The sequence below is a fragment of the Triturus cristatus genome, chromosome 11 (genome assembly GCF_964204655.1).
Source record: "Triturus cristatus chromosome 11, aTriCri1.1, whole genome shotgun sequence".
NCBI classification, from domain to species: Eukaryota; Metazoa; Chordata; class Amphibia; order Caudata; family Salamandridae; genus Triturus; species Triturus cristatus.
The window spans coordinates 183308069-183328434 of NC_140594.1; the positions used below are offsets into that span (position 1 = coordinate 183308069).

At 44.9% G+C, this 20366-nt stretch overlaps 1 protein-coding gene across 6 annotated transcripts in view; it reads left to right on the top strand.

Annotated features, from left to right (window-relative positions):
• The window catches only part of MAPKAPK5 (MAPK activated protein kinase 5), a 480082-nt gene extending 461529 nt beyond the window's left edge, over positions 1-18553 (top strand). For all 6 annotated transcript variants that reach the window (XM_085636242.1, XM_085636241.1, XM_085636245.1 and 3 more), the window contains one exon: positions 14547-18553. In XM_085636242.1, the coding sequence (XP_085492368.1) occupies positions 14547-14641 (95 nt within the window). In that variant the 3' untranslated portion in view covers positions 14642-18553. The remainder of the gene's footprint in view (positions 1-14546) is intronic.
• Positions 18554-20366: the final 1813 nt, after the last annotated feature.

Genomic DNA, 20366 nt, shown 5'->3' on the forward strand with positions numbered 1-20366 from the left:
AAAAAAAAAAGTTCTAAACAGCTTAAAGCGATATAACAATAAGACTGGACAAACAAATAACACGTTTCAAATCCTGGACTCCAAGGTTACAAAGGTTATATGTGCTTGATGTTCCGTACCATTTAGACCTTAAAACTTTTAATGGTACGATATTTTAACTCAATGTCCAGAGGTTTCTGACACCGTTGGCCATATTCCATGTCACGTAATGTGGCTTTTCAAGATAGATGAGTTCATTACCACTTCAAATGTTCCTTTTTTGCTGCAAGAGCCAATATCCAAAAGAAGACTTGGATTAAGAGAGGCCTTCTTGAGAAAGGTTTGTAACTAGGCTGACGACACAAATTATACCAATCTTTGATCCAGTTCAAATTGCCCTAGTGCATATTTGAAATTCCTATAAAATATAGACATTTATCAATTAACTCAACCGCATATAATAGTGGGTGGGATTTTGGCCTAATACGCAGACAAAAGATGGAAAAGGTGCCTCTGTCCTGTAGTATTGTAAAATGCACCCAGGCATTTAGCCTGTAATTGTGCCTTACTGATGATATTAGATATGTGTTTGGAGTCATTTAATGTGCATCACATCATTTTCCCTTGGACTGCAAAAGGTCTAACTATTTCCAATTTTTGCATGCAATGGTGCCATGAATGATTGGAATGGTTAGCCAATCTTTTACACTGGAAAACTTAACTTTCCTTTTCAAAGAATTGATTTTCAAAAAGTGTGATCCAGCAAACTGCTGTAAAGCAGCAAGATGACTATTGAAACCTTGATAAGGTTAAATCGAGAATAACTATGTCATCTGCATACAACAGGCAGGTCACTGGGCGATCCCGATACTTTGGGGGGCTGAGGGGGGTGTAACTCGACAGTTTACATAAGAAACTAAGTAGGTCAAATATATAAAGAGAAAATATCAACAGTGCAAGCAGACACCCCTTCTTCAGATAATTGTTTGTTAGAATAACCGCAATTAGCCTCCAACCCCCATCTTACAGTACCTGACATCAGATAGTGGAGTGTAGGGCAATAATTCAATGCAGTAGGGTTGCAGGCATTTGGAGCTTAGACAATTTATTCCATAGGGTTGGGCGATCAACTTTATGAAAGGCTGTAGAAAAGTCAATGAAGGCAGCATATACTTAGGAGCATCTGACGTATCTAAAGTACTGTGCTTTTTCCTTTGATAAAGAGATTAATTGAATTCTAGCCAATATATTTATTTTTGTTCATAGAGAGGACAGCACAAAGGTTTATGATATGATTTAGAATGTTTCTGGTGAGCTTTACTAATAATATGCTTCATAAATTGACAAAGGGTTCGACATATATTTGCTTTTTAGAGACCTAAGTCACTGGATGCCCTTTCCAATAACCCTTTTAGTTTCGAAATCCTGGCGGGGATCCATTGCTTTCTACCAGAGTTCTTATTAAACTTCATCAAATTCCCGTGAGCCCACTGATGACTTACTAAACTCTATAGAAAAAACTAAAGTTCTATGATCACTAAGCGGACTGTCTTTAATTTGCAAATCAGATATAAGATTAAAAGCAGAATAAGAGGCAATGAGGTAATCAATTATGGAGTAGCCCAGCAGAGATTTATGAGTAAATTGGGCAGGAGAGTCATAAACAAATCTACCATTTATAATCACAGTTATTCTTTCTTAGTAGGCCAAGGAGTAATTGTCCTCTCTGATCTGTTTTCACTTTTGACAGAAAGTGGATTGGGGGAATATGTAACGCTTCTTCTCTTTTATTGTTCGCAAACAAGCTGATAGAGTGGTTAGAAACCTTACAATTTAAATCTCCAACTAAGATAACCTGGAGTTCACCTCTGAACTGTAACCTTGCTTAAAAAAGTGAAAAGGTCAGATAACAATTTATTATGATGTGAATTTTGGAGAATGTAAGCATTTACAACTAAAAAAGGATCCTTCATGCTCTCACCCAAGATTGGGGTCGTTTTTACAGCCTGGAAAGGATTGGAAGTATCCATGATACTAATACAATTCCATTTTAAATTAGTATTTTTGCATGCCCTTTCCTAGATAGGGCAACATTACAGCCTAAAACAAAATATCAGTCCTAGAACAAGGTCAGAGGGGAACCAAGATTCCTGGATGCAGATCAATCAATCAATCAATCATAGCATTTATAAAGCGCACTACATACCCGTGAGGGTCTCAAGGCGCTGGGGGGGGGACGCTGCTACTGTTCGAAGAGCCAGGTCTTGAGGAGTCTCCTGAAGGTTAGGAGGTCTTCGGTCTGCCGTAGGTGGGTGGGGAGGGTGTTCCATGTCCTGGCGGCGAGGTGGGAGAATGATCTGCCGCCGGCGGTCTGCGGATCGGCCCTGGCGGGTGGAGGTGTAGAGGCTGAGTCGGCTGTTGAGATACGCTGGTCCGGTGTCGTGGAGTGCCTTGTGTGCGTGGGTGAGGAGCTTGAAGGTTATCCTCTTGTTGATGGGGAGCCAGTGCAGGTCTCTCAGGTGGGGTGTGATGTGGCTGCGGCGAGGGATGTCGAGGATCAGGCGTGCAAAGGCGTTCTGGATGCGTTGGAGCAGTTTCAGGAGTTTGGCCAGGGCTCCTGCATAGAGTGCGTTGCCGTAGTCCAGTCTACTGCTAACGAGGGCTTGGGTGACCGTCCTTCTGGTTGCAGTGGGGATCCACTTGAAGATCCTGCGAAGCATGCGGAGGGTGTTGAAGCAGGAAGAGGAGACGGCGTGGAACCTGCTTCGTCATGGAGAGGGTGGAGTCGAGATTGACCCCTAGGATGCGTGCGTGGTCGGTGGGTGTAGGGGGTGCTCCTAGTGCGGTCGGCCACCAGGAGTCGTCCCAGGCCGAGGCGGTGGGTCCGAGGATGAGGACCTCCGTCTTGTCCGACTTCAGCTTCAGTCGGCTGTTTCTCATCCAGTCGGCGACGGCCTTCATTCCTTCGTGGAGGTTGGATTTGGCGATGTGGGGGTCTTTGGTGAGGGAGAGGATCAGCTGGGTGTCGTTGGCGTATGAGATGATGTTGAGGTCGTGCCGTCGTGCGACGTGGGCGAGTGGTGCCATGTAGACGTTGAACAACTTTGGGCTGAGAGATGAGCCTTGGGGTACGCCACAGATGATCTTGGTGGCTTTGGAGTGGAAGGGGGGGGAGGCGGACGATCTGAGTTCTGCCAGAGAGGAAAGAGGTGGTCCAGTCACAAGGCCTTCTCTTGGATTCCGGCATCGTGGAGGTGTGTTCTTAGTGTGCGGTGGCAGACCGTGTCGAAGGGGGCTGACAGGTCCAGGAGGATGAGGGCCGTGGTTTCTCCATTGTCAAGCAGGGTCCTGATGTCGGTGGCGGCGGTGAGGGCAGTTTCGGTGCTGTGGTTGCTGCGGAACCCGGACTGGGACGGGTCCAGGATGTTGTTCTCTTTGAGGAAGCTGGTCAGTTGTTTGTTCATGGCCTTTTCGATGTCCTTCGCCGGGAACGGGAGCAGGGAGATGGGTCGGAAGTTCTTGAGGTCCTTGGATCCGCCTTGGGTTTTTTGAGTAAGGCTTTGATCTCTGCATGCTTCCAGCTCTCCGGGAAGGTCGCTGTCTCGAAGGAGATGTTGATGGTTTTCCGGAGATGGGGTGCGATGGTGCTGCTGGCTTTGTTGAAGATATGGTGTGGGCAGGGGTCTTCCGGGGATCCGGAGTGGATGGTGTTCATGATCTTGATGGTGGTGTTGTCATTGATGTTGGTCCAGGCGAGCAGGTGGTTGGTGCGGGTGGTGGTCATCGTGGGAGCAGGAGTCTTGGTGGGTTGCCGGGGGGTGACGGCGTCGAAGCTGTTGTGGATGTCTGCGATCTTGCGATGGAAGAAGGTGGCCAGCGAGTCACACAGGTCTTGTGACGGTGGGATGTCATTGGTGTTGGAGCTGGCGTTTGAGAGTTCCTTCACGATGCTGAAGAGCTCTTTGCTGTTGTGTGCGTTGTTGTCTAGGCGGTCTTTGAAGGAGGTCCTTTTGGCGGATCTGATGAGGTGGTGGTGTCTGGGGTGGCGTTCTTGTGGGCTGTGTAGCTTTCCGGTGTTCGTTCACGTATCCAGTTTTTTTCGGCAGGTTTGCTTGGAAGCCTGGAGGTCTTCGGTGAACCAGCTGGCTCTCTTGCTTGTGTGGGTGTTTTGGGGTTTCTTGAGCGGGGCGAGGGTATTGGTGCAGTCGTCGATCCATTGTCTGAGGTTGCGGGCTGCGGCGTCTGGGTCGGTTGGGTCTGCGGGTGGGCTCTGGGTGAGGGCGGTGGTTAGCTGGTCCTTAGTGACCTTGCTCCAGCTACGGCGAGGCATCTGCTGAGTGCGGTGGTGTGTGGTCGGTTTCCGGAAGGTGAAGTGGATGCCGCGGTGGTCAGTCCAGTGGAGTTTGGTGGTGCGGTTGAAGAATCGTGGGAGCTTGCTGAGAAGATGGGGTCCAGTGTGTGGCTGGCGGAGTGGGTGGGTTTTGTGACGAGTTGTCTGAGTCCGAGGTTGCGAGGTTGTCGATCAAAGTGGAGGAGTTGGAGTCATTGTTGTTCTCCAGGTGGAAGTTCAGGTCCCCGAGGAGGATGTAGTCCGTGGAGGCGAGGGCGTGTGTGCTGATGAAGTCGGCGATGGAGTCGCTGAACTGCGGTCAGGGTCCGGGGGGTCTGTAGATGAGGGTGCCTCTGAGGGTGGTGTTTGGGTCGGTGTGGATTTGGAAGTGCAGGTGTTCAGCGGTGCTGAGGGTGTTGTTGGTGTCTGTCGAGATTTTGAGAGTGTTTCTGTGGATGATGGCAATTCCTCCTCCTACTCCGTTGGTGCGTTCCTGGCGGGTGATCTTGTAGCCTTCCGGGATGGCTATGGCGATGTCTGGTGCCGAGGAGGGGTTCAGCCAGGTCTCCGTCAGGAAGGCGACGTCTGGGGAGTTGGTGTCGAGTAGGTCCCAGAGTTCGACGGCGTGTTTGCGGGCGGAGCGGGTGTTGAGCAGGATGCATCTGAGGAAGTTTGGTTCTTTGGTGGGTGGGTTGGCGGGTCGGATGCTGGTGAAGCTGCAGTCCTGGCAGGAGAAGTGTCCTTGGGTGTGCTTCGGGGCAGCCAGGCAGCAGGTGCGTGATCGTCCGGGGTTGAGTGCGTGGAGGGTGCTGGAGCCGTAGCGGAGGCAGGTGTTGTGGGGTTCGCGGGGGCCAGGGGTCCTGGGCGTGGTCCAGGCGTGGACGGGCGCAGATGGGCTTGCCTTAGGCCTGCCTTCGGCGTGCCAGTGGCGCACCCGCTGCGCGCGGCCGCTGCGCGGCCTCCCTATGGGGGGGTGGGAGGGATGAGCAGCTGGGAGGTGGGAGCGGGGTGGCGAATGGTAACGCAGGTGGGTGGGGACCGCAGGGGATGCAGCGGCGGCAAACACGGAGGGGGGAGCGGGTGGGGGTCAGAGAAAGCAAATGGAGACACAGGCAAAACGGGGGCACAGGTAAAATGGGCACAGAGGAGACACTATGCAAAATGGGGGCAAGGCATCAGAAAGCAAAGAAATACACAGTAGGCAGTGGAACAAAAGCAGGCACAAATTAATTACAGGGCACAAACCTAATTGCGAGCGGTAGCAGCAGCGGGCACACAGGGGGGCTGTGTGGCGGTGAGGGGAGCGGCCTGCCTGGTGGCAGGGTCAAGGGTCGCTCTCTCTACCGATGCGCAGCCTCCATATGAGGGGGTGTGGGAGGGAGGAGCAGCTGGGAGGCGGGAGCGGGTTGGCGAATGGGAATGCAGGTGGGCGGGGACGCAGCGGGGGGAAACACGGAGGGGGGAGCGGGTGGGGGTCACAAAGCAAATGGGGACACAGGCAAAACGGGGGCACAGGTAAAATGGGCACAGAGGAGATACAATGCAAATTGGGGGCAAGGCAGCAGAAAGCAAAGAAATGCACAGTAGGCAGTGGAACAAAAGCAGGCACAAATCAATTACTGGGCACAAACCTAATTGCGAGCGACGGCAGCAGTGGGCACACAAGGGGGCTGTGTGGTGGTGAGGGGAGCGACCTGCCACACAGATTAAGGATTACATTAGCCTTCTAACTATTAAAAAATTTCATTTCCTCAGGTTTATTCAGTATAGGATTTAAACATTGGTCACGATGTACAGGCACCATTAAGTGTACTGGCCAACTAATTCCATTAGATCGATAATCCTCAATTATAGGAAAAGGAGGCCTCGACCCCATGATAACTTTTTAATCATGAATCTTCCTCCACTCACTACCAAGACCTGTTGACACTTTGGATTTTCACCAGATATCTCGTTCTGAAGCCAAGGGAACGCACTCCAGGCGAGAACAAATCAAGTTCTCATATTGGTGGGTTCTTTGTTTGTTTTTTTAAAAAAGGTTTTTAAAATGTTCATATTGTTATAGTTTCTATTTTCCCAGGGTACTGGAATTACATGAATCCCTCTACGCTGAAGGGAGTCACTATTGTGCAGAACCAGATTTGCAACTCTTTTAGTTTGAAACGAAACTCTTGTTTTACTCACCAAAGGAAAATACAGTAGATTAACAAGGGAAATGCCACTACTTTGAATGGGCTTCAAGTTTTAAATATCCACAAAACATGACAATCAAAATGAGCGATTCAAAATCGGATCTTGATCAAAAAAGGCTACAAAATCCTACGTTGAAGTACCTGTGGTAGGAGAGAGGCATAATTTCCACCTACCCATACAATATTTGTATTATTAGATCAGTACAAAAAGGTTGAGCAGATGGATTAGGTTCAGTTAATAATGGAGAAGAGGAGGGGGAAAATATGAGCAGCAGCCGCAAGTACATCATCTACTAATCCAGCCAGGGGTTCAGTGGTAGACCTCATTCTTTGAAGGGTGAACATCATTAACCCTTAAGTGCCACTGAGTGTGTAACTAGAGTGCATCCTTGACCCCGGGGGACCCCTGAGTCTACCCCCAGAACCTCAACTCCCACTACCAAATACTTACCTTAAAACCGATAACACTATTTTCCTCCATAGGATAACATTGACAAAGTTTTAAGTGTGGCGTTTGAAAACCTAAAGAAATTCTTTAAAATTGCACTAACTAACAAAAACGATTTTACTTACCTGTTTGCAGGGAATGTCCCAGAGTAGTATCCAGGTATATTACTCTGAGTAAGAAAAGTAATCTCAGAAGTAACTTACCAGTAATTTTACTGAAAAGCCCAGTCTTGCTTGCTTGCTTCTAGAAAATAAAATAACTAAAAGAATGTTTTTATACAAAAACAATTGGTCTGAAGTTCAGTCTGAGTGTGTGAATTCATTTGCTGACTGAGTGTGTACAACAAATGCTTTAAACTGTCCTCTGATAGTGCCTTACTGCATGACCACACTAACACAAATAGAGAGTGAGGTGCTATCTAACTTTACCTCTGCCTACCTTTGGGGATCCACCTCACTTTGGTATAGTATATACAGAGCCAGTTTCCTACATTCTCTTCCCGCAGAAAGCGTTTTTTAACTTTGGCCTTCTCTTTAGACTGAACAGGCACAGCAGTATCAGCCAAACTCACTTTGGCAAAGTCCCTAAACCTAAAAATGGGAAAAGCGTTGGTCCTTGAGCAAGAAGCCTTCCCTTTAGAGCAGGGGGCTGTTGGTTTCAGGGAACCAAGGTTAAAAAGTTTTTTTTTACAGAATAAATAGGACTTTCCTCATTCAGCTGCTTCTTAATGATCCTAGAAAGCTTCTTACTTTGAGGCTTACCAGTTTAGGTCCTACATTCTTTATGCATGCATTTTGCCTGCAGGGACTGGAGGGAAGCATCTACCCCCAGGCACAACGATTTACTAACTTGTAACTCAGTCGTTAGCCCTGAACTTTGCGCAAGGCATGTGGTGGAGGTTCTGTGTGCCAAAAATGGGGAAATTGCTTCCTTCTTTTAATCGCCAACTGCATAACCGATTTAAAAGGACCTCCTTTCCTTTTAGTCCCACTATAGCTTTCAAGATCATTGTTAAGGTAACTTGAATGTGGTCTGCGTTATTTACAGTTTTTTTCTAGTAGGGCTAAGATGGACGATATAATTATTTCCAAACACTTAAGATATTCTGAAACTTGAACAAATTGACCTGGCTAGGTTACAAGACGGATACCTGAGTAAATCCGAATCAGTAGCTGCAAACATCTCTGAGGCAGCATATGATCGTTCTATAGGTGCACTGCTGTAAAGCTTCAATTTTGTTTTCAGTGGTTGGCCAAGTGGAGTTGTAGGGAGGTTTCTCTCGTTTGACAAGTGAAATCGAAGTGAACATCAGGTAAGGTAACATCGTCATTATGATGTTTGGAATCCACCCAAGACACTACATTTGTAGCATCCATAACAATCAGAGGCAAGGGTGACAGAGAAACATACTTTGTATTGTCTTTCAGCTCTGTGCAAACAGAGGATACCCCCACTTTGGATTAATATTACCAAGTTTCATGTCCCCTTTTTGAAAAAAGGAGAAAATAGGGTTTGAGCCCTTCTTTAAATTCAAATCTGTGGCCTTATTCCTAAAAGGATTAGATATTATCTTTTTACAAGCCCTTAAATAAATCAGTCAATGGAGCAGTGCTTCCGTACTGTCATGTTATTTCCTTTATTTTCGCCGAAGGGATCAAAAGAGCAAAGAAACTTGAGCTGTAAACAAGGCTTATTGGTGCAAAGGCTTCCTCAACAGCAAGCATTTTTTTTTTTTTAAACATTTTTTTATTGTTTTCAAGACAACAATGCAATACAAACCCCTCCACCCCCACCGTCGAAAGGAGAGCGTTACATTTATCAGTGTCACCAAATGTCCAGGAGTGTAATCCTCCTTCCCAGGTGGTCCCTCCCCCCCTCCCCCTCCCACCCCATGTCAGTGTGCCCCCCTCTGCCGTCTCCACTCCTGATGTACCCTTCCCCGACAATGAATCATGTACGGGTGCTCAACCGTCCCTAGGAAACCCAAGCTTCCCACACATCCCGCTACTTCTAAAACGTCCAGCACTCACCATTACTCCTCCTCTACTCCCCACCCACCGCGTCCTCCTGCCCGTCAGATGTGCTCCCCGCTTCCCCCGCGCCAGACATCTGCCCCTGAAGTTCCACCACCAGCGCCTCCCACGCTCGGGCCGTCGCCAGGGCCTTCTCATCTTCCCTCCGGAGGGCCAACTGCAACCGGAGCGCACCCTCCGCTCCAGCCCATCTCGCAAACGCCACCCTCCACCGCAAGAAACTAGGCCCCGCCCGGGATTTCCAGTGCATAGTCAGTTCCCTCTTGGCCATAATCAACCCTAAATCGTAGAACTGACTGGTAACCTTCGTCCGTCGGGTGTGGGGAAACCAAAGTAACAAGCAAGCCCCCATTTCCGGAGCAATAGAACGGTCTGTCACCTGATTCAGGCAATCCACAACATCCGCCCAATAGTCACCCAACTGCCCACAGGACCAAAACATATGGCGGAAATCAGCCCCCTCTCCCCCACACCGCGGGCACTGTGAGTGAGCACCCCCAAAATATTGCAATATCTTGACCGGTGTCAGATAAGCCCTGTGCAGCGTAAAAAACTGAACCAACTGAAACCGGGCATTCCGCGTTCCCTTCCAGGCCCTCCGCACCAGCGTGGACCACGTGGTCTCGGGGATCAATTTCCCAAGGTCCGCTTCCCACTTACCCCTCAACACGGTCAGGGGTTGCAGGCCTTCTGTCGACAGCCTGCGGTAGAGGCAAGTAATGGCCTTGGCCGTCCCCGCCGCCATCACTACATATTGGCAACCCGCGGCGACCGGCGGCTCCGAGAGCCCCATTGTCCAATGCCTCTGGAGGCTCGCGATAAGGGCCGCGTGGAGTAAATAGTCCCCCCGCGGCAGTCCATAAGAGTCCTGCAAGTCCTGGAAGGGCAACAGCACCCCGTCCCTAAATAAATCGCCTACCACCTGCACGCCCAGCTCCTCCCAAACTGCCAGTCCAGACCAATCGCCCCCATGCGGGAGCGCCGTACACATTCCCAAAGGGATCTCCGGGGCATAGGGGTGAGCCACGGCGGTCCTCCTCTGGCACCTATTCCAGCACAACCGGAGGGTACGCTCCTCCAGAGTAAGCTGGGCAAGGTCCAACCGCTGTTGAAGGACTATAAAGGCGAGCACATGCCGCGGGATTAACCTACCCTGTGGGCCGTCCGGACCTCTATACTCCCTGGCCACCGCCTGCGTGAGCCATTGAAGCTGGGCCGCCAGGTAGTACCATTCAAAGTCCGGGGCTGCCAGTCCCCCCTCCACTCTCGGCCGCCGCAATGTGGTCAACGCCACTCGCCGCCTTCCCGAGCCCCAAATGAAGCTCGTAGATAGTGCTCAAAGCCGCGCGCAAATCGATGCAGGTACCCATATGGGCAGGGTGCGAAAGTTCCTCAACAGCAAGCATTTGGCAAGATCTGGTTTTGGGCTACGTTACCTATAGCCCATCAAACCTCACAAGCACACCAGCCTTATAGCAAGTTCCCAATGTGAGCTTCAGTAGAAATTCAAATGGCTCTGGGGAGAAGATCTGAAATCCAGATACTGGGCCGGCCTCTGGCCAGTCCTACCACCACTAGCTGCTAGAAACCTGGTGAGAGCAAACAAAAGACCCGATGTAGGCTGGCCAGTCAGCAAATCAAGGGGGCTTATCTTAATTTCACGCCAATCTTCGCGCCCAATGCTGTTTTTCCACAACATCAGGAGTAGAGTCGGTAGGGGTCTCAACAGACCTGAGTGGTCACCAGCAGTTGTATGCTGGCCGTGACGTGGGCTAACATCACCTTGCCACTCAATGGTCTCCTGTGTTGACTTCTGTTGGATATGGACAGAGATGAGCATTAAGCAGTCGTGCTTCTCGGCTTGAACAAGCCGCTCCGACCTAACTCCATCCACCTCCCTTGACCGCGGGGAGCCTAGTGCACTTACCACCTGCGCCTCCACGGCCGACCAGCAGCCACCAACCTTTGGGGTACTCGTACCTCACCAAGGATTCCACGGGCTCTGGGTGACCGCAGTGCCATACAAAGCTTAGCTGAATCTCCGCAGTGGCACTCCACTACAGGCTCTCCCCCTCAGGTTCGCTCAGCGTCGGTATCTGTTTGCAGCTCCTACTGCGACCCCTGCTAGCAGCACGCAGTGCACAGAACACAATTTTGCAGCTTTCGGCTTACAGCGGCTCCCAGTTTGCGGCCTGGAGCGCTTTGTGCTGATTGTTTGCTGCTGCTGCCCTGTTTGCTGCACATGGGCTGTGACAGACATTTTGTGTGGTTTTCAACTTGCAGCGACTTCCAGCTTTCGGCTTGGAGAGTGCTGTGCCTAGTAGCTCATCTGCTACAGCTGCCGGCACCCGGGCCATGGCGCACATTTTTTGCTTTTTTTGGCTCCCAGGTTGCAGCCTGGAACTCGCCGTGCCAGATAGCGCATCTGCTTGTTCGTCATCTGCATTCACATTTTACTCTTTGTCTGAGCACTCCTGCTTCTATAATGGTATCATGGTCTCTTCTAAAGCACCAGAGTAGTGACTATTTGCTAAAAGGCTTCAGATTTCTATGCAAGCTACTTCTTACTTCTGAAATTCTCCTTCAGAGGACTTGCCTTACTGTCATAACTTAGTGCCTTACTGTCATTATACATTCTGTTGAGTGAGGGCAGGCTAATTAGGGGTAAATCTGCACTTGACCTGTCAAACGTACATCATAATGGGAAACACTGCTCTCTTTGCATGCCCCCCCCCCTCCTTTAAAACTAAAGTAAAGGCTTAGTAAACATAGTGACATCCAGTTCCATGCTCAGGGCTTGTAATCAAATTATTGTGATGTTTCCGGGGCTAACAAAAACCCTATAGTGAAGCTGGGGGACTCAAGGCAAAGATGAATATTGGAATGCAGTGTTTTCCCTTATCGGGATGTGTAGGAAGCAGGCTTTTTATATAATGTACCAAAATGAGGTACACTCTGTGGAAGGTCCAGACATCCCTTATTGGTTTACAGGATTTAAATTAATAATCCCAAATGCTCTCTTTAGTGGTAGTGTGGGCAAGCAGTTTTGGCTTATTAAATGGTAGTGTTAAACATTTGGTGTACACAGAGTCAATAAATGAGAGAGACACTCCAGAAGAGGCCAATTTTTATAGAATTTAGACACCAATAACTTTGTAATTGGGTAGGTATTTTAGACTTTATCAAATTTGACACTAGAAAAGGACAGCTGTCATATTTGAGGCATAAACCTCGAATGCGCTTATGTTATCCTATGGGAGAAACATTCACTGCATAGGATCACTTACAATCGACTTACAGGACTGTTCTTCTGGACTTAGGGTTAAGTAAGGGTTAAGTAGGGGCCAAGGTCCGATAAACCACCAGCAGCTCAATTTGGTCTTTGGTGTGTCCAGGTGCAGAGTTGTCGGTCGCTATAGTAGCCTCAAACACTACCCATTAAAGTAAATAGGAAACAGTACCTGTAAAAAATAAGGAAATTAAAAAAAGAGGCAGATAGCGGGATCTGGGGGACCAGACCTGCTGAACCCAACGGGGGCTCGGTTCTTGAGGGTCTCTGGGGCACAGGGACACAGTCTGTTTCTGGGGACTTTGGCTGTGGGGCTCAGGTGCATAGGTGTTTTGTCAGGTGGGGTCGCTCTGTCAGAGGCTCTCACTCTGTGTCAGAGACCTGGTGAAGGGGGCAAACAAGGAAGCCGGGCCACTCTCAGTGCTGGTATTGTGGATCCTGATGTCCGGACTGGACTTGCAACAAACCTTGGTTTCGGCAACTGCTCCGGTACCAAGTGTATTGGTGCAGGTTGGCTTCTTGGAGTTCTGGTATCTGCAAACTTGGTGGGGAGATGGATCTCAAGTCCTGGAGTGTGACTACATTTTGCTGGGGTGCTGCTCCCTCGGTGGGCCTGGGGGTCAGCAGAACGCTGGCCTTGGCAGCTGCAGTCGGTGCTTGCTGGTGCAGGGAAATGGCTTCTCCACTTTAAGGGAGATATTTTCAGGTGGGGAGGTGCTGGACGGTTCTCCAAGGGTTTGGGGAGAGTGTCCAGCTCTCTGTGAAGTCAGCCTCTGCGATTGGTGAAGTACAAGCAGCCTGTCAGGGTTTGGCACCAGTCTTTAACGCAGGTCCTCGGTACTCGCTCTTTCTGTCCTTCATCTTCCTCGGTTCCCAGTAGTCAGTCTTGACTTGATCTGCTTTCCTGGTGTCAGGAGGCCACCCTAATATTCGATATAGGGGTGGTAAGGGGACCGTAGGGTAGTAGTCAATGAGCTACTTACCCCTGGGGTCACAACGACCCCTTAGATGACCACTTCCTGTGAGGAGTGTGCATCACTGTGTCCCAGAGTTCCTAATTTCACCACAACCAAGATGGTCAAATTCTTTCTTGATTTTCCACTTCAGGCTTCCCTCCCTAGGGGTGTGTCCAGCCTGATAGCGCAACTCGCCTCCTGACTATCTAATTTCCTGTCTTTCCTGGTGCCAAATGGACCCCAGAGCAGGTGGCATTCCCTAAGTCTGAATGAAGCTGGGGTCGCATATCAAAAGCAGCAGAGGCTTTCAAACCTCTGGCCTTGAGATACAGCTTCACTGTCCATTCTGTTGGAGGAGGTGACAACACCTTCTGCCAGAGCAGGCATTGTTCCTGACCTCCTGAGAGCATGGGATGTCACCTGCAGGGGGTGACAGCCAGCACACTAGAAGACTAGGAAGGTTTAGGGGCCCCTTCTTAGGTGCCCTCAGGGTGCATATCCTAATAAATCTAGTACTGGCATCAGTACAGATTAATTAAGACAAGGTGTTTGATACCAAACACCATAGGTTTCAGTAAAGCCATCGTAGATGGGGAATGTGTGATGACCAGTGCTCAGTACATATACTGAAGATGACTTCCCTGTTCACTTGTACCATCTAGTAATTGAACTCTGCTGCACAGGGCCATATCTGCTCATGCATATATGACCACACATGGAATATAATGCACCCTGCCTTAGGGCCACAAGTACTGCTATCGGGGTGACTTGCATACATTACATGCAGGGACTTTGGCATGACACACAGTGAGTGTGCCATGTTGTGTTTTCACTCATGGTTTCCACCATGACACGCAATCTTCAAGGGCAGTGTGCTGGTCCCGTAGGGTGGCATAAGACATCCTGGAGCCCTTCTGGATTCTCTTTCGTACCCATACCATAGGCACCATTTGCTAGGGACTTCTAGGGTTGCTAAAGTCCTTGCCAGTTGGGTTACAATTAGACTCAATTTTCTTTTTAGGGAAAAGAGCACTGGTACTGACTGAGGTATGGTTAGCAGGCCGCAATGCCCTGGCAAAGTAGAAAACCAGCACCTAGCAGTGAAAAATGGGGGAAAAAGTGGGCTGGGGCAACTGCAACAAAATTCCAGCTTCCTACTAAGCATGACTATCCAGAAGAGTTCTGATACACTGACCTCTGTTCGGGTATTCTAAACTGATCATTACCCCTTATAGTGGTTGTTAACACTTATGTTGAATTACAAGTTCTTATGTTATTTTATCCTTCTGTTTAAATGAATGTTTTTTTTTTTTTTGCAGGCAGAGGATTTACGGAGAAGGTAGATCGGCTAAAACTTGCAGAAGTTGTTAAACAGGTTATTGAAGAGCAGACAAACTCTCCCGATTCACAATAGCTGAAGCTTCTATTTTTTTTATTATTTAGGGTTCATTCATAAATTGGAAAGTAATTTTATGTAAATTAATAAATATTTCATTAAATCGGGACACTGCTTGAAAAGGGTATATAGCTGTAGATAACAATCATTGGTACTGTAATATTTTTCATCACTCAGTTATAGAATTCAGTTCTTGCATACTGTTAAGTCATGAGACTGTGCAAGGGGCATATTTAACATCTGAAGCCTCTAATGTAGGATCCGCAAAAAAAAAAATGCAAATCCATGCTATTCATTCCATCACTACATCCCTTCAGCCTGCAATAAGTTTCCGGCTTGTGGAAGACTACTTCAGTCCTTTTTTTCACTTTGCTCTCAAATACTTGAAATCCTTCTCTGGAATGTAACTTTATAGGTACAATGGTACCCATTTCCTCAAGAATTAGCAGCAATAGAAGAGCCACTTGCTGCTGTTTTCACCAGCTGCTCCAGAGGTGCCAATATAGTTCAAATAGAAATATGTACACTACAGACTGTGATGTTAAAATCATGTTTTGTATTGCATTTTTAGTTTCATTCAGATCATTTATTTCCAGTAGGAGTTTACTTTCCAATGTTCCATTTACTATAGTTTGCTTTAGATGTGGATTGGCATTGGAATCTAGCTTGATTTGATCGCGAAGCTTTCGGAGTGAGACATTCACTTTTGTGAATTGTAAATCTAACAATAGAAGAACCATTGAACAGAATATCCAAATTTCAGTTTTGCCAATGATGAGTGTCTAAGCATCTTATATTTTTAAATTATTTGTATTTATTTTATTCTTAGATATTTTAGTTTGAGACTTTTGGTGCCTATGCAGGCACTGGTAATTGAACCATAAATGCTGCAAACTTAAGTGCCAATTTAGGATCTTTAGGAACAGGTACTCTTCAACGCTTTGTTACTAAATGGCTTAGTGTAGCTTGTTATGTTTTGGTTTGTGTATTGAACCAACACTGGAAAGCTCACTGCAGGAACATTTAAGGCCAAAGTGCTCTTAACATTTCTGTAACGTTTTTTACATTTAGAAACTGAAAACCGGGCTGTACTATGTGTTTATGGCTTGAAGTTGTTGAAGTTTACCCAGCACCTGATATACTGTACTTTAAGATAGACTGTACTTTAAATACTGCATATTTTTCTTTTTTTTTTCGATCAGAATAGAAGAAACCTTTCACCTGTCTTTTAGCGATTAATGTAATAATGTTAGTTTTCACATGTGTTACAAATGTTCTAGACCTTAATTGTTAACCAGACCAGCCTCTTCCTGAGCACTAGGTATTTGCCAGGTCACTTATTCTTTGCTTTCCTTCCTATCTCGATTTAGGCTGTGCCTCACTGTTAAATAGCAACGTCCCACTCTAATCGGTTGATCTACTTTCTGAAATGTGCATTCTGCGAGCATGCCACATCCTTGATTGTGGTTGGGAATATAAACATATAGCAGTAACAGCAAATGTATTAATTACAACAGTGTATAAAATGGAAGTCTGCCGAACATAGATACAAGGTGGAAAGCAAATATTCTGGTGAACAGTGAAGTTAAACTTAAATTAAGATGTGAATCTCTAAATCCTAAAAGTTGAATTTGTGTTAGCACCAACATTGCCCATCACTGTATTTAATTCAAATTATGAAATACATTCAGTTTGTCTATTTCTCACTCAAAATATATGCCTTTTCATTGAGTGTTTTTTCCATCTGTGTGTCAGATGGTATATGTATTACATATAATTTCATGTTATGAGTTTCTAAATGACACTCCAGAGTATTGTTAATTTGTTAATATAGAAAGCACTCATGATTTTGCCTACACACTCCATTGAAAGATGATTAATTAATAGGGAAACGTAAATTTTATTTGGTATCAGAAGGATTGTTGGCAAGATATTTTTGTGAGTCCAGCCAACCATATTCAGAACTTCAGATACAAAGACCTTCATATTGTAAGCATGTCATCCCAGTGGTTACTTATTTAATGGTGCATTTTTCTTGGCCAAGTTGAGTAAATCAATGTAATTATGCATTTGATTACATTGACTTTTTTCGTCTCATAAATTCAGTTAATCATTCCAGGCATTTTTACCAGCAACACATGGTCAAATTGAAAGTTTTGTTCAGTCATACCTATGATTTTTAGGGTTAAATTGATTTATTTATCTTTTTACTTGAGTGCACCTTTTTTTTAATGAACTCTTCTTTTAGCTTGCACTTTATTAAACTAAATTGCTCTGATTCTAGTGACAAACTATGCTTGTAGCCCTTCTGCTGCTATAAATGAGCAGCAGCAAAAAATCTCTAATTGTAAATGCTAATGCCTAGTAAAATTCATCAGGAATGCATTGCAAGCGTATCGGGAAATGTCAAGACATTTAGAAACCGGACAATATGCTTTTTTTTTTTACAACTTTGCATCACATGAGAACTATTACTTAATATTTTCAACATTATTATGTTCAAATCATTTTCAGGTCCTTTCAGTATCACACTTAATTAATTGTAGTATCCCAATAGCCATAGGTTCGCTGGCTGAAGAACGTAATGCGACCTGAAAAATGGTTAGTACCAGAATCACTCTGTTAGCTGAGCTAGGAAATAACCATTACATTTACCTTTCCAGCATGCTAAAGTTAAAGGATTCCTTCTGTTTTCATAGAAACACGATTTCTTTGGCATGACATAAGTTTTGAAGGTGTTAACACTGTTACATAAAGCATTTTGTATAGGTTAAGAATCAATGGCTATTTTCTGCAAACAGGTTATGAAAGGACATACATATGAGATGTTAATGGCACAAACTGCCACTGTTCTTTAATTTTTGATTAAACATTCTAAAGCATGTTTTAAAGTGCTTCACACTAAGTTGTCACTGGGTTCATTTGTGACTGACTCCACACATCTCAGTATTGGTCATCAACAATGAAACGGTTGCCTGTGTTTGTGTTAGAAACGTTCATTATGCTGTTCAACTTTGGACTGAAAACGCGTCTTCGGAAAACATTAAGGATAATTTACTTAGTCTGAAGGTCAATGTTTATGTATGTTTCTTGTGTTTAATTTAACAATATACTCTTTGCAATTAACTTAAATTATTGACAGATATCCTTATTTAATACAGTCTGATTTTATTAAATGTCTTTAATTTAAGCCAATAACTATATTTAATCACTCTGCAAATATAGTTGTGGCGTTCAGCTTATTAGGTTGTGCTTTGCAAAATACCTTTCTACTTAATGTTGCTTTTCCTTTTATTGATCTTTTAATTATAAAATCGTAAAGATTTACATCTTTTGCTTCCCGTTTGTATAGGTTTCATCAGCTTGCCTTATGATTCAACATTGCGCAATTTCTCGTTACCTCTAAGCATGTTTTTAGTAGGTCTATAAAATATAGCTTCCATGTCACACTGAGATCGCTTTGCTGTTAGTGAAAAGGACCCAGTGATGAAATCTGCAAAATGAAGCAGTATTGAAAAATTAAAAAGCAATGCATTTTAAATTAAAATGTAAAAAATCAGGTACTAGTAAAAAGGCTTGCCTTTACCGTGGATACCTTTTTATTTATTATTGATGGGAAATCATTTGGCCTTTAGAAATGTATGTACTTGTGATTTATTTTTTATTAAAATGTATGTTCCTGCTGGCAACTAAGCAAACAAAAGAGCAACCAAAAAGTCTTGTTTATTTGTTTAGTAATGTTCAGTATTTAGACATGTAAATGACAACCGGTTTCCAACTGTTTATTTTATTAACATTTCTATGCCATATTCCGTGTATTAAGAAACTTATTTTTGTCATCTTTTTACTGTTATGTCATTTTTTTGTATCTTTTGGGGCAGTATTATATTGTAAATATGCATCAATGTACATAAACTGATTTTACTAAAATTATTTTGTCATGTTTGTTTACTTAAGGTTTGGTACCTGCATCACAAACTCGTGCTGAAGAAGATTGAGTCTAAACACTCGTGACCTTTGCATCATTTTAACTATTTCCTTAATGTTTAACAATAACACACTTGCACGTGGAGGCATTTTGTGGCCACGTACGTCAGTGGGGAGGGGTGTATAGTAACTCTTGGTTTTCTTTACTCTATTAGAAAAAATCCCAACATTTTAAAAGAAGATGGGTCATACTAGAATGGATATGGTAGAAGTTTGTGGGTTCAAAAAGTTGATTGGGAGTAAAGCACGGCAGGTATGGTTTTAGGAGCTGACCAGGTTGGCTAGTGTGGTAGAGACTTTGACATTCAGCTCAGCAAACGAGAAAGGAATACATTTACAGTTAGCATATACATTTTTTGTTACATGGTTACCCACAGTTAAAGGGGTGTTGTAGTTAGGCCTTCTAATAATATCAAAAGAATCGTTTTAAAACAACAAAAACACTGAGATTCACCAGTTGTAGTTTACTGAGCTTACCATAATTTGCACCCTGCCATGTACTACTTATGACCTCACATATAGCATCTCTCATGACGTGTTGAGTGGCATTGATGACATCACAGATTAATGATATCACCTATGGCTGTGCGTGGCTTTACGCATGGTGCTGGGGCTACTGGAACAGGGTGTCTTGAACTTCTTTCCAACAGAACTCAGCTGAAATTTTATATGGAATATGACAGTCTATACGATTATGAAAGTTAATTGTGCTGGGATTTTCACATACCTAGCAATTCTTTAGTGTGTTGTCCTTGTATGTATTCTATGTCTCTTACATTTCCTTTCTGGAGCATTGCTGTGTTTGACTCCAGGCCGTGACCCACTCTCTCCAACACCTTGCTATCTGAGAATCGGGCAGGTATCTACTTGTTATGTCAGTGCAAATTTATAAAGCAAACTTTACTTTTGCCCGTTATTGGAGCTGTAAAGAGCAAGCGAGTAGATATTACACTGTCAATAGCTTAGTCAGTTGCGCCTAATAGCAAGATTTTAAGAGGTTTTGCGCACTAAAAAAATCATGTAAAATCATTCTGATTATAGTGTTTGCAAGACAAGAAATAGCTCTACTGCCAGTTTTGACTTTGTGAAACCTAAGGATTGCGAGAAAAATGTGACTAGTGGAATGCAGAGTTTTAATGAAATTGTACATTGGGTTTTGGTCATGTATTTATGCACACTTCCATAAATGGAGCGATGCCCAGAATTTTCAATAAAATCCTGTCCTGAATTGGTAACAAGTAATGACTTTTCAAACAAGAGTTGGCAAAGCCAATAGGTCTTGCCTTTGAGACCTATTGGCTTTGCCAATATCCTTTAGCCATGCCGAACAGCATCTCCGTGCTATGCAGCATGACTCAATATGAAAACAAAATTCCCACATGCATATGCCTACAAAATGAAGTGGCAATTATTATTTTTTTATGTTCAAAAATCTTTATTAAGTAATAGGAGATACAAAATACCAGCAAATAAATATCAAATACATAATAAATGGAATACAGAGTATAGCTAGTAATAAAAGCAAAAAGAAAGCTATTTATATTTTTTTAGAGGCAATAAAGGGGAGAAAGAAGGGATGGGAAGACGGGGAAAAGGATAATGCTTTTACAACTGAGAAATATGTATAATGTAGAACTTCAAATGAATGTGAAAAGTAATCTTATTAGAAACTAGAAAATACAGTATGCCAACAAGTGATTAGAGAGATGAAAGAACAGAGAAAAAGGCAATTACGGGGGTTTAAAATGTTCAGAAT